Source organism: Xenopus laevis, chromosome 4L, assembly GCF_017654675.1.
Source record: "Xenopus laevis strain J_2021 chromosome 4L, Xenopus_laevis_v10.1, whole genome shotgun sequence".
In the NCBI taxonomy this organism is placed as follows: Eukaryota; Metazoa; Chordata; class Amphibia; order Anura; family Pipidae; genus Xenopus; species Xenopus laevis.
This window is the reverse complement of record NC_054377.1, coordinates 74,531,177-74,546,368: the sequence shown is the minus strand read 5'-3', so window position 1 is coordinate 74,546,368 and position 15,192 is coordinate 74,531,177. Positions and strand designations below refer to the sequence as shown.

At 34.6% G+C, this 15,192-nt stretch overlaps 1 protein-coding gene across 1 annotated transcript in view; it reads right to left on the bottom strand.

The window, feature by feature from the left end:
• Positions 1-3,136: 3,136 nt before the first annotated feature.
• adgrl4.L (adhesion G protein-coupled receptor L4 L homeolog) overlaps positions 3,137-15,192 on the bottom strand; it is a 99,242-nt gene continuing 87,186 nt past the window's right edge. Inside the window, 5 exon segments of the mRNA NM_001090191.1 lie at positions 3,137-3,977; positions 4,793-4,961; positions 7,570-7,661; positions 11,641-11,707; positions 11,811-12,031. Coding sequence (NP_001083660.1) covers positions 3,915-3,977; positions 4,793-4,961; positions 7,570-7,661; positions 11,641-11,707; positions 11,811-12,031 — 612 coding nt within the window. The 3' untranslated portion in view covers positions 3,137-3,914.

Below are 15,192 nucleotides of genomic sequence, written 5' to 3'. Positions count from 1 at the left end.
CATGTGCCATTAGATGCACAACCAGATAAGGTTACACTCATTTAAGGGGTTCCGCAGGAGGCTCATTGTAAAGTCCTAGGGTATACAAGAAATCTATTGTTACTAAAAGTATACATATACGTGTTGCTTCTTGCTTACATCCAATGTATTCTATTTGTGATGAGCAATTTTTTTTTCTCCATGCATGAATTCACATTGAAATATGCATTTCAAAAGAAAAATGCCCATTGACTTCAATACATTTGGAGTGATAAAAAACACCCATTTACAAAGCATTTGGAGTTAGAAAAAAAACTTTTTTCATTGCTTTAATGCCAACATATTTTGCTACAAAAAGTCAGTGTCAAAGACTGTAACTGCTACAAAAAAAGTCACAAATAGACTCCAATAAAGTCACAAATCGTGACAAAAAGTTGCCCATAAACTTTAATGCATTTCATAAATTTCTCACCGTTTGGCAAATTTTTCAGCGAAACAAGGCAGAGCCACTCATCATTATTGGTAATGCCAAATTAATCATCTTGATTAGTGGGGGATATAAAATGCCACATATCTTAAAATATACATTCTGTGGATACAATGCTCTAAGTGCCACAGATCATAGATGCTATGTTTTGCAGGAATTTTGGGTAGGGGGATTGGAGGAATTCCTTCAATCCACCTTTGTTCCTCCACCCCTAGGCAACCAGCAGGAGTGGGGCAATAGTGGGTCCAGGTGTGCAATTGCCAAGGTGCCTCTAGGCAGTTCACACTGCAAACAAGGGAAAGTTGTGGTCACCACTAATTTTTAAACCATTAAGCGGGAGTGCAATGAGGCTGTGACCACAAAATTCATATAGACAAATACAAGAGTCCTCTGCACTCAACCTATTACCAATATATTAAGGGCATTGAGACATTTTGTGCTTTAAGCTACTAAAAATGCCTTACTTTTAAACAAAACAGGGATTGATTTTCCATATATTGCAGCATATTTAAGCTATGTCAAAGTCATTAAAGGACGTGTAAACCCCCCATGCAAAAATGTAATCACTGAAGAGCCTCTTTGAAATCTCTAAATACCTGCCACTCTGGTTGTTCAAAGGTTAATAGTAAGGCTGCAGCATCCCCTTAAGATTCATTCTGCTCCTCTAACCCACTCAGCCCCCTCCCTCTGGAATTTCCTTTGGCTGTTGGCTCATGAGCATGCTCAGTTCTTCTCAACTCAGATTAAAAAACACACCTGCCAGCCTACTAGCCAATGCAGAGATAGCTCTGGTGGTTCCCATGGCACTGGTGGTTCCCATAGCTCTAGTTGTCTGCTCCTATTTTGAAATCCTAACCCCCTCTCCTGAGCTCAGAGTAACCATTACAGTGCTCCATCCAAGCAGGACTTTTCATTATAGTAATTTTGCATGTGTAAGCCTACATTCTTTAAATGCATGGACTTTACATTGCATGTGTGCTGTTTGCAGATATAAATACACTGATGATGTGTCAGAGGGGAAAATGGCACTGCTGGTATTTGTTTTAGGGAAATGTAATGGTGCTGGCAAATGGAGGGGGATATATGCAGTACAAAGATTGCCATGTGGGTGGGGGAGATATGCCCAAACGTATGTACATGGTAGGAAAATGTAAGCTTCACATGTCCTTTAGGCTGAGTCATAGGCTAGGGCTATCACAAAAAGTGTAAGGCTACCTCTGTTTGTAGTACTTATAAATCTACTTGAATTATACTGTCTACTTTTATTTTACTGTATATTTAAATTTTACTGTCTGTCTGGAGTAATGCTCACTGAGTGAAATGCAAATTCTGCTGGCAAGTTTAATGGGACTGCGTCACTGTGTGCAAAATGTGCTTTCCACTTTTGTTGATGTTGTAAACTACACCTTTTTTAAGCCCTTGGGGAGTATGCTTTCACAGCCTAGCACATATTGTACCACATAGTATAAAACATCACTTGAAGGTACAGTAGCAGTCCAACATGACACACAGGCTTCACAGTATGTAATTGTATTAAAAAAAATATTTCAAGTGATTCTTGCCTTCTGAATTGTTTGCATTGACTTGGGTTACAACGTCTGAGGCGGTGTTAAATAATGGTGTAAAGTACAGTGATCAGGAATGGACATTCAAATCACACATAAGGGGAAAAATGTATAGCTTAATTTTATTTTTATGCAATATATTTTATACATGTTTTACACAGAAGAGACAAATGTGTTTGGTATTATTACTTATTCTGCTGAGTCTTAAAGCATGAAAGTAAAAAACCCTATTGGGCAAACACTATATAAAATATAAGTTATAGTAATTTGTGCTAAATCTAGCTTTTTTTGTATCCTGTAATAGTCTAGCAACTATTAAATAGCATTCTTTTCTTGCCTTGACAATAGCATGTAAAATGCACTTTTTTGTAATTACTATATCTGAAAATGTAAAAAAAACAGTTTCAACGTAATAGCCTACTTTTCAACTTTTTCAATTAAAAACAATACCACTAGAAGATTGCTTAATATGGCTTATTTTGTACAATGTAAAATTGTATGTATGTTTATGATTCTCCTAGTCCTCTCAGAGTTATACTATGCTCAAAAGTACATGAACTTTCTCCACGTGTCCAAAGTAACATAAAGTAACAAAAGCATATTTTTACTAATTATCAGATTAGTTGATTTTCAGGTATCTGCCTCAAAAGGTCACAGTGAAGGGATTCATCCAAAACACAGTGTTTCTGTTACCCAACCATTACTTCCCTAAGTTTTTTTTAATGCTCATTTCTGGAGTGCAGCACACATACTGTTTTTGTCTCATATGATAAATAGCTAAAGCATATTATTCAATTCCAGGAAAGATATAGAAACAATACATTTTAGAGAAATCTTGTAGATCTAAATTCAAGCTAAATTCATCTCTTTCTAAAAGTTTTTCCTGGATTTAACAAAATGTTTCATGTGCTGCATCTCTAAAAAAATCAACCAGAAAAACCTGATATTTTTATTATCATTTACTATGTTAATTAACTTAAGTTGCCTCAAATGTGCATTTAAAATATGTTATAAATAGTCTTAGCTGAATAATGTGTAAATTGTAAACAAATCATCTTGGATCACACATCATTGCCTGAAGTTCTAATATTTCTTGTTTGTTTTCTTGCAAGATTCAGTAGAGATCAAAGGGGAGAGCAGTATTTTATATTATGAATTAAATATATTCCAGTCCCATTTATAAATGTGGAGTTTAAGCATGAAACAATATAACCAAATATAATTTGCAAATGCTTAGTATGTCTATCCAAAGAGTTTTTTACTTTCTTTCTTTTTTGCAGTCTACTAATGCAGTCACTCAAAGACAAACACCAGATACAATACTATCATGAGTGTAATTAAAAATATCTTAATTTTTGTCAGTGTATAAAAATATTTCGAAATGTTACACAATAGTACTTTGTATGCTTGACAAATCATTTTAGACATTTCATTAATAAACAAGAATATGTTTTATAGGTGTCTGGGAATAGAAAATAAAATTTAAACTCAAGGTACCACTGCAACTTTTCAATGTGCCATTCTAGACATCTAAATTGTTCTACTTTACTTCCATGTTTTTATAAATACATATAGACCTATTTTGTTTGTATGAGTAGTGCTTACTTAAGCATGTTTCTGTAAACTTAAACAGCCAATTGGTGACAATCCGATTATTAAGTACTGTAGATCAACAACAACAACTTTAGAATGTGATGGTGTCATTTAGAAAATAACAGAAAATAACATTTAGAAAATAATATATTAATTCATTTCACAATGGAAGACCAGTTTACTTCAATACCTAACATTATTTTTTAGGACTTCGACAATGCTGATTTTTCTTCAGTAAATAGAATCTTTCACTGTTTTTTTGCTCCAAATTTCAAGGATTGTCCGCGCACTTATCTTAGACAAGTGAAACAGCATGGAACATTTTTGAACAACCTGTAATATTCTTCTTGTATCTAAAAAAGACAAAATTATGCTCAGCATATTTGCACACAGTGAAATAACATTTACAAACATACAAGATGTATGATAAATTCAGGCCAGAAGAAAGGCCAAGAATGTCTGCTTATCCCTATCCTTTACTGAAATGATGGGTATATAGGAATATAAACTATGTTTCAAAATCTTACCTAAGAACCCATCATTTTAATTTTTCCATGATACCATGTGCAATTTTTTTTTTCAGTGCAGATAGAGAAGTTTTGGTTAGCTAATTTGAATGTACATAGCAACCACCTTCCTAAACATCTCCCTGATGTTTGGTGAAATGTGTTAGGGTAGTGCCAGATGTCTGTCTGCATTTGAGTTAATGTAATTCGAGTTGAAGTAATGTATCTGGGTGCAGGCACATTGAATAGTGGAGGAGCAGCGGAGGAATGGGTTCTTAGCCTGCGTTTTTCCACAGACTGAGATCCGGTAAATGTTTAACTAGCTGTAGGCTGATGACATATATAAATATTCATAGCAGAGCAAACCTTTAACACTGACAAAGCAGCCAGCATTTATTGGGGGGTGGCAGGCTGCAGTAGACATATTTTGGGCCAGGCATATCGATCCTTTTGAACTTGAATCTATATGCTAACAGGACATACAGTTACTCTCCTTGAATTATTAACAACAACTAGCTGAAGTTGCAACTTTTCCTGCTCAGTCAAACTGTATTTACATATAATAATAACACAATATAAAAAAAAACATTGCTAAATCTCTGTAAATTTCCTGTAAATCTAAAATGAAAGTGTATAATATTTCATATGTTTTCAGCACTTACTTTTTTGGATAAGACACAGAGAAATATGAAGATAAACATCCCTTGAAATGCATTGGAGATGGTGAAAAGATATGCAGTGACCACTGAACCGTTAACAACATGAAGAACTCCAAACATCCAAGTAGCACCAAGAAGAAATAAAAGAGCTAGAGCTCCTCTTGCACATGACCTGTGATATTATAATTAAACAAAAATTGTAAAATAAGGTATATTTATGCAAAAAACAAAGACATAAAAAAGAGATGAAAATAAGTGATTTTTTTTGCTCTTGAGGCAATGCTACTGCTTTAGTGTCAGAGATTTTATGCTTATCTATTAATACATGAAAAGAAATGTGCTTGAAACTGTAATTCCCTTGGGACTAGCATTGCTATATAACTTGATTTTAAAGACATAATGAGTTATTCCCAGTTGCAAACATCTGTCTATAATAATGAGAAGTGTTTGAGAGCTTAAAAAATTATCTTTGTAGTTTCTAGTAGTTAATAAATTCAGTGTATGAAAAGATAAAACTAAACTTTGATTTTTTTATGACCTGGTGATATATAAAGTATCAGTTACAAGGTAATTTTTATTAATTTCAGCCTAATTTACAACACTTAGAGGGTTATTTACTATACTCTGAATGCCAAAAACTTTTATACCCCGAGGATGGTAAAAGTTCTAACCCGAAAATCCAGCATCTCAGACCTGCTGAGGTTGCAATGGGAAAAGTCCCATAGATTTTTTGATAGTTATATTTTTTGGAAATTCCAAAAAATTCATAAAATTCATATTTTTCACCATTTTTTCCTGCAAACAAAATTTTCGGGAAAGTATATTAATAAATAAGATGAAAAAAACCTGTGTGGAAATAAATTCGGACTTTGATAAATAACCCACATAATGTCTCATGTACTGGCCAAAAGATTTAAATACAGGTGTGGTACCTGTAATCCAAAATGCTTGGGACCTGGGGTTTTCCAGATAAGGGGTCTTTTTGTAATTTGGATCACCATACTTTGTCTACTGAAAAATCATTACTTTAATTACATTAATTAAACATAATAGGATTGGTTTACCACCAATAAGGGTTTATTATATCTCATTTGGGTTCAAGTACAAGATATTGTTTTATTACTACAGAGAGAAAAAGGAAATCATTTATTAAAATTAGAATTATTTGATTAAAATGGAGATGGCCTTCCTGTAATTTGTAGCTTTCGGAAAAATACGTTTCAGGATAATGGATACCTGTATATTTCATCTTTATCTAAAATGATTAGTAATGTGTCTAAGTGAGGTTCAGAGCCAACGCTTTAGATGCATCATCGTGAAATGTAAAATAATCATGCTACAAATTTTAATACACAACCTAAAAGTTTTATTTTTCCAAAAACTATTTTTTATTTCATATTAGTTATATCCTGATGCGGCAAGAAGCCAAAATTAAAAAATCAGCCATCTCAGACCTGTTGAGGTCCTGTATAATTCAATGGGAAAGACACCTATCTCAATTTGAAGTTATCGTGTCATGCACTGGGTTTAGCCAGAAAATCTGACTTTTTAAATTCGGATTTTAGTAAATAACCCCTTAAATCTTTACTTGGTAAGAATTTGTTCTTTTGTCAAAGAACCACACAAGTGCATCTTTACCAAAGTTAGGCACCCATGTGTTTGGCCAAGTCAGATCAATATAAATCTTCAGCCAATAATCAGATTGTGGAGGGGGTCCAGAATGAGCGGTTGGGGTACATTACATTACCCCAAAGCCATAAAATACTAATGCTAATGAGTATTAGAAACAGAACTTCTATACCTTATCTCATTGTAGTTCAAGGAAAGAATAAAAGTACAATTTGTAAATGCTAACCCAGGTTTAAAAGCATCCTCTCTTAATAATTAAAGTTGTTTTCTTTTGCACAGTCTACAACTACATGTCGAAGATGTACTTTTTATGTCTTCTGTTTCCTCCACACTTAAAATCATACAGAAAGGTTACTTGGCTTCTGGGCAAATCAACCATAGCTTGATAGGGACCTAGACTGTAAGCTCCACTAGAGCAGGGGATGATATCTCTGTAAAGTTCTGAGGAATATGTTGGCACAGTGGGATGCATGATTATGTTGCCCTTTGCCAGAGCAACACATTCATCTTAGAGAATGAGAGAATGTAAAGACTTTTTAGAGGACATCTTCAAGTAACTTTTTAGTGTTTTTTTCACATGTATATTTGTGAGTAACACTCAACCCTAACCTGCCCCTTCTCAACATACACCCAACCTAGCCAAAATTTCTCAAAGATTTAAAAATTGTGGTATTTTTAGAGAGGGCCATTGTATGGATAGTTGTATGGATAGTTATACCACTTGAGTGGGTCGGATATAGATGGTGAAATCTGCTTAAACTTTGGCCCAAGACAAATCTGAAAAGAAACTTGGAAGTAATGCTCAATATTAATATATAGATATCTCTTGTGTTTGCTGTGTTTGCCATCATATCACAATATAGCAATGATTGATGAATAAAAGGTCAACAATCATTAAAAAGGACATTTATAAATCAGTACTGATAAGGTCATGTTTTATTTGTCCTCTATTGGTTTTACAGCCATTAAGTCTTTTTAACCCCCTTTCTTGCTTGATCCAAATCTTGATCTTTATGCCATGTAATGCCATATAGCAACACATGTTATGAAGATCAAAGAGGTGAAACATAAATTTTTTTAGTGTTGATAATATAGTATGTTCATGCCGGCACCATAGATATGTTTGGTATGTATTAAAGTGCTAAGCCAACCTTATGTTTTCATAACATGTAACTTCAGGTTTTAACATTGTAGTATGCCGGAACACTTTGTATATTATCACTCCAAATGCCATCAGATTGACCTAAAAAAAATATAAAATCAGTTTAGACTTTTTTTGTTTTAGCAGTGTACACTGTATATACACACACCGCTTAGTTTCATGCAGTATTTTTTCTAAGAATTCAGCTACAAAATCAGCACATTTCCATCTGCAGAAATCTATATACTAAAAATGTAATCAGAATATCATCCTGCCAAGCATATTATTTTCCGGCATACCAAACTTTTTTGTTCCAAACGCTGTTTTTTATTCATAAGCATTGCACAAACTAAGCCTGAAAGAGTTGCCTTTGAAACCCCTCTTGAAAAAGGTGTTGATTCCAACCACACATTCTACTGGTGAGAGATGTATTCTATTCAACATCCAGTGGAAAATGTAATCCTCTAGGTAAGAGGTATTCTTCACATGTACCATCGGCAAAGGAATAAAAACAGTCCTAAAGTCTTCCAAAAAAAGGTTCATGTATGTGATCTATTATGCAGAATGCCTCAATTATCATATTTAATATTTCACATATCTACTGACTCACCAACATAAGGCATAAGATTTCATATTTTATAGTTGCACCTATTTGCAGTGTATGTAAAATAAACAAATGGAAAAATTATTTTACAAAAAAAAAACTTGAAACAGATCTAGGGTTAATTTAATTCGCTATTGACCTTTATCACATTCACCCACGTGTTGTTTATTTTGCACATATGTCACAAGCAATGTTTGGAAAGCATTGAGCCTTTAAAAACATGACAATATCTGTAAGCCAATCAGATCTCCTTGCACTGCTGATATAAGCCTGTTTGGTGTAATAGTGCTCTCTTGTAACACTCGACTCAGGGAGGGTTTAGGGGAACTTAAGAAAATAATGCAGACCTGCTTTGGAAGTAAACCTGACCCAGTTCATAGCAGAATCACATTAAATAGTAAGCATTACATAGTAAGTATTAAGTGAATGCTCTGAGGGCTAAGTATGATAAAAATAAAAGACACTAAGCTTGTTCAGTAGCATTAACCCAAAGCAACCAATAAGATGTTTGCTTTTAAACGTGTTGCCAGCTGATTGGTTCCTATGGGTCACTGCACCTGTACAAACATAGTGCCTGTTAATACATACCTCCCATTGGGGCAAATTCACTAAGCCGCGAAGCGCCGAACGCTAGCGTTAATTCGCTAGCGTTTGGCATTTTCGCTACTGCGCAAATTCACTAACAAACGCTGGCGTAGTTTCGCTAGTGTTACTTCGCAACCTTACGCCAGGCGAATTTTCGCTAGCGACGAAACTACGCAAATTCACTAACTTGCGCAGTGTACTGAACGCTACCTTTTACGCTAGACTTCCTTCGCCACCTCAGACCTGGCGAAGCGCAATAGAGTAGATAGGGATTGTTTAAAATAAAGTCAATTTTTTTTCTAAGTCCCAAAAAACGCTGGCGTGTTTTCTACATGATGGGTGATAGGCTGAAAAAGATCGAAAATTTTTTGGGGCTCCCCTTCCTCCCCCCTACATTTCCTGACTCATGGCAACTTACCTAGACAGTGGGCACATGTGTAGGGCAAATTAGCCTTCGCTAGCGTAACTTCGCTTTATATAGCGAATCAACGCTAGCGCAACTCCGCAACCTTACGCTACCCCTGTGCGCAACTTCGGATTTTAGTGAATTTGCGGAGCCCTGGCGAAACTATACCTGGCGAAGTGCGGCGAAGTTGCGCCTGGCGCAACTTTGCATCTTAGTGAATTTGCCACATAGATTTTATATATATCATGTATTGACATTTAAATTATCTCAGTGTTGCAATATTTTTAATTTAACACATCAGTATGATTACAGTGAGGTAGGCTGGATAAATCCGAGGAAATAAAACATTACAGCCCAAGAAGCTGTATAATATGTATAATATGCCAGGTAGGTTAATTGAAACAGAAAAAAAACAATGGCTGCTTGAAATTTCATCAACAAAATCCAATATTTAATGTTTTGTTCCATGCAAGGAAACAACAAACCAAACAAAAGGTACATGAAACCCCCAATAACCCTCAGATATTTCTTTCCAATAAAGCTCTGTGCAGATCAAACTAAATACTGTGTTTTAAGGCAAATCCTAATATCCTGCTGTATTCCACAGTGATTTAACTTCTTCACACCTGGGTGTGAGAAAAAAAAGTAAAAGAAAGCAGAATCCCCTCGTCTGATCAATAACAGCACTTGCTAAATCACATATCATTCACTAAAAATTTCATATCACTTTAAGGGGCATATTTATCAAGGGTCGAATTTCAAATTGAAAAAACTTCGAAATTTGAATTCAAAAAGACCAACCGAAATTAAGTCAAAGTTTTTTTTGGTCGATTAGGTCCATATTCAGCCAAATTCGAATCGTACGAATCAAAGGAATAGCGAATTTGATCGAATTTTCAAAGTCCACCAATTGACTCCAAATAGGTTCTAGAAGGCTAAAACAGCAATTTGCAGGTTTTCGATGGCAAATTGTGATATTCTAATTTTTTTCAAATTCAAATCAAATTTGTACTATTCCCTAGTCGAAGTACACAAAAAATAGCTTGAAATTAAAAATGTTTTCATTCGAAATTCACCTCGACCTTTGATAAATCTGCTCCTAAATGTGAACATGAACTGTTAAAAGTGTCCTTTACATTTCTAGATTTCCAAAAAGCAAGCCAAAAGCAAGTGTTTATTATTTCTCCAGTATTGTTTCAGACTTAGTATATGGAATATATATACAGGGTGGCCTACCGGGACTGCTGTCCCAGGGCCCCCCTCCACCACCCGCTCCCCTACTGTGACACACCGAGCCGCTCGCCGCGCATGCGCAGCCGGCGCCACTCGGTGCGGCGCGGAAAAAAATTTTTTTCTTAGTCAATCCCAATATTGGAAGAATGGGACTGGCCCAGCGGGGGCCCCTGAGGTTTTGGGCCCACCGGGTTTTTTCCCGGTGTCCCGCCGGGCCAGTCCGAGACTGTATATATATATATATATATATATAATACACAAAAGCCATGAATATCCTGTAAATTATATCCTTATAAACGGTGAGTAGTGATGTCATCAGTTATAAACGGTGAGTTCTGATGTCATTTCTGTCACATGACTCACTGAAACTTGTGTATTATAATAAATAAAGTACCCCCAGTTACAAAATATGAGGATATTAGAAGTTACATTGGAGTTCCATGACCTGTATAAAAGCACTCGGCCTTCGGCCTCGTACTTTTATACGGTCATGAAACTCCTCGGTAACTTATAATATCCTTATATTTTACAAGAGGGGGTACTTTATTCACTATACATACACACATAAACTGACTGCTGACTGATTAAAATGCAAGCAAAGACTGGGCTTGAGTTGATCTGAATTTTGTTCAGATATAATAATTAAGGTCACCCTTTGTATGACTATTGGGCCAGTCAAGTTTATAGTGATTTCTTTTAGGTCCGAAAAGTTTACTGGGAATATTGCAGCCAAGTGCAACAACTTAGCAGACTTCACGCTGTTTTACACAAAAGCTTTTCCCCAAATGTGCCAAGGCATTTATTCTATGAATGTTTGCTCGGGTGAAATGGTGCATTTTTGTCTGATGCTACAATTTGGGTTAAAAATAAACTGTGATGATGACAGGTTACACAAGAATGTGTGAAACGTGAAGATGACAGTGTAATCTTCAAAGATGCCTGATCGCCAATAACAGACGATATAGCATTGCTTGAAATATCCGATTATCAGGCTGCTGACATATTTTTCTTCTTCAACCTCCTGCTGAGCTTTTCCAAAGTAGAGAAAACATGCCAAACTTTATTTATGTAATGTAACAAAAAATCTCACCTTTTTTAACAATAAAATAGAAAACTTTTATATTATTCTACATATATGTTTGCTATAACTGAGTCTTACAACCCATTCTGCAGTTCGTACAAAGACAAAGGCTATAAACATTTGGAAAATATGTTTTATAGTTTATATACTTAGAAGTGAAATTTGTACTTACAAGAATGATGAGACAGGCAGGTCCAATAAAACTCCATATAAAATTATTTTCTGTACTCAGCCAACATCTAAAGATAAATAAAATATTCCCATACAAATCATTTATATTCTTGAGAAAATATAATAAACTGGTTAAGTGGCTGCTTTTAACCATATAAAATAATAACTTACACTTTATCAGTCCCATAATATTTATATCCTAATATTGCAGAAATTCCAACAACTACAGCTGGGCTACAATATCCAAAGATATAAAAATTCTTGTGCAGAAATCCTCTATTGTAAATAACTCCGACTACAATGAGATAGAGATGAATTCCCTCAATGCACATCCAGGCAAAGGCAGCGAGGAAAAAGTAGTGCAGCAATCCAGCAACTACTGCACAGAAAAGCTGAAAAATAACAAGAACGGTAAGTCACCAAGCACAGGTCATAAAGTCTGCTGCATTGTAATATTTTCATACCATATTCCCTAAACAATGTATCTTATGGTAAAATAAATCCATCCAGAGATCTTATGCATGCTTCAATACAGTTAATACATTATTAAGACGAATGTTCCCAAAATAGCAACAAAAATAAATAATAATAATAATGATAATAAATCTTGTGATCCAGGTTTAGATTCTACCTATAGAAGTTATTAGAACCTAGAATTTTTCCACCCTAATAAGTTATTCTTGGAACACTTTTTTTGACTGAAAAGGGATACGTTTGTTTTTTTTTTTACCATAAAAGGATCTCTTATTATGAAATGCCAGCTTTGTTTTGCTCTGACAGGTTAACTGACCATTTTGAGCAGCAGTTTGTTGAATCTGACCTTTCTTTACCAGTGGACATTTTTCCTATTTATGTTCTCCCTAACACCTAACCAATATTTTAGGGCTATTGGCAAATAGGGGTCATTTACAATGCAGGACACAGTGTGCAAATTTGCAGTGTGCATTTGACCATTTTGCACTTTGCACATTGCTTCCAGCATTGGGTAAGTTTCGGCAGGCCGATTTCTACACCTAGGTCACCCAAATTCTGCATGTAGAATTCTGCACTGACTCATTTAACAATTTTTTACTTCATCATTATCATCATATCATATCATTATCATCATCATAACATTGATAATATTAAATTGACTGTACTCAGTGCAACTATGGACACTGGTAGTTCTTCTTCCCCTTTTATTGCAAAGGCTACAAAACAAAGAGGTAAAGATATATGCAGAAGATTTGACCGTTAGTTTAATAAAATGTTTTTCCTGTTATGGCTTATTTGCTCCACATATACTGTATTACGTGTAAAAGGGAATCTGCAGTCTGATTCATTTATATATATATATATATATATTTATCATAAAGCAGGATGCGGCAGTCACAGGGGCTTTATGCAAAAACAAATAATCTTTATTGGATCTTTTAGTCCAATAAAGATTTTTTGTTTTTGCATCGAGTCCTTGTGAGTGGCGCATCCTGCTCTAGGTTCTATATATCCTTTATGCTGGCACCCGGGCAATAACCTAGTCAACGGTGTGCACCTTGGATTTGGGTATATATATATATATATATATATATATATATATATATATATATATATATACATATATATATAATATTTTCCCTTTAAATTCTAAAAGTGTTGAGCTACAGGACAAAATTTTTTTTTAAATAAATGCAATAAAAATGCAAGATATAAAAAAGACCAATTGAATATTGCGTAACAATATAATTTTAACAGCAAATTAAAAGTTAGTTTAATTATTTCTGCAGCATTTATCTCTACCTCTAAGGACAAATGATTATAAGCAGCAATGCCTGTTTACATTCTTAGAATATTCCAGCACTCTGTGACCTTCTGCAGATCACACCGTGCCTCCAAGATCTAACATGAGAATAAAAGCAACAGTATATGAAGTATGGACAAACTGTCTAAGAAATGCTGTGTATGGTACTTCTCAAGACCATCAGCATTGTATAAGAATAGAGATGATAATAAATAATCCATAGATTTCTATAATAAACAAGTCAATGCAGCACAGCATAAAGTTGACCTGCATTTTATCTGTCAACATTGCATAGCTTAGGATAATGTACATTTCTATTAAGCTGTCTGAGAAAGACATACATTTTAGCTAACATTTAAACCCAGACTGTGTTTGGGTGCATTCAAAGTTTAATTACTCTACTCAAAGAGAACATTAATAGACATTGTAATAAATGATGTTTCAGTACAGATAATTGCCGGAAGAAGGAATAGCCTCATTTTCCTTTAGTATAAAAGAACCGAACACTCTAAAGTTAAAGATAAAGTTAAAAGGCATAACAAACTACCAGTTATGTAATATCTTTCCCTCTGAGAAACTGAAAGCAAAATAAGATAATTAATGCAATTAGGTATTAAGGGCCTTTTAATCATCAACTATTACATGGTATGAATAAAGAATATTTATATTTCATAAAAGACAAAAAATTAGACTCTTCAATAGTATTTGATACTGGTCCAATGCAAAATTAATTTTGATAACTGAATGTGCTGTCGTTTAAACTACTACCCTGAATACACTGTTGCTTTGGTACAGATTTATATTTTTCAATGTCAAAGATATGCATTGCATAAAACATCATGATATTTACTAGAGAAGAATAAGCAATGCTAGAGGATTCCCAGAATGCCTAGTTTGTCCTTTGGGGCATCTTGGAGTGTTAATAGCCTATATTTTTATACTCTTTGACATTGCTGACTTTTAGACAGGCATAGGATCCGTTATCCGGAAATCCATTATCCCGAAAGCTCAAAATTACAAGGCCAACTCCTATAGACTTTGTTTTATTTAAATAATTACATTTTTCTTGTTCATTGTTCTGTTGCATAAGTTATATCAAAAAGATATATATCCCAAGGCTTCTTTATAGTAGAAAAAAGTCATTTATTAGTAATCACATTAAAAAGTTTTCGGTACATACTGACCCCACATGGCCACATTGTTCTGTTGACAGGCTGCTGGGGGGGACCAGCATGCATTGCAGCAGTAAAGAGTGACTAAAGTTTATCAGAGCACAAGTCACATGACTGAGGGCACCTGGGAAACTAACAACATGTCTAGCCCCATGTCAGATTTCAAAATTACATATAAAAACATGTATTTGCTCTTTTGAAAATTCATTTGAGTGGAGAGATCAGCTGGAGCTGCACTATTAACTGATGTATTTTGACAGACAGATTTGTGACAGAATCATATCAAGATAAAAATAAGATTTCTATATTTGTTTGATGTTAGTGATCTAGTAATACAAACCTTTATTTTATGCAATGTGTCTAGTAGCTGTTATTCTGCTAGTACAGTGGCACAGTGAAATATTATTACTAAATTTTGCAAATCATACAGGTATTCATACCCCCTACAAAATATTCCAAATGTATTTCTTATTAAAATTAAAACAATTCACACACACATTATGGTCAATTTTAGCAACCAATAAACCTGCCTGCTATGTTTTTGGGATGTGAGGAAACCCATACAAACAGGGGCAAATTCACTAAGATGCGAAGTTGCGCCAGG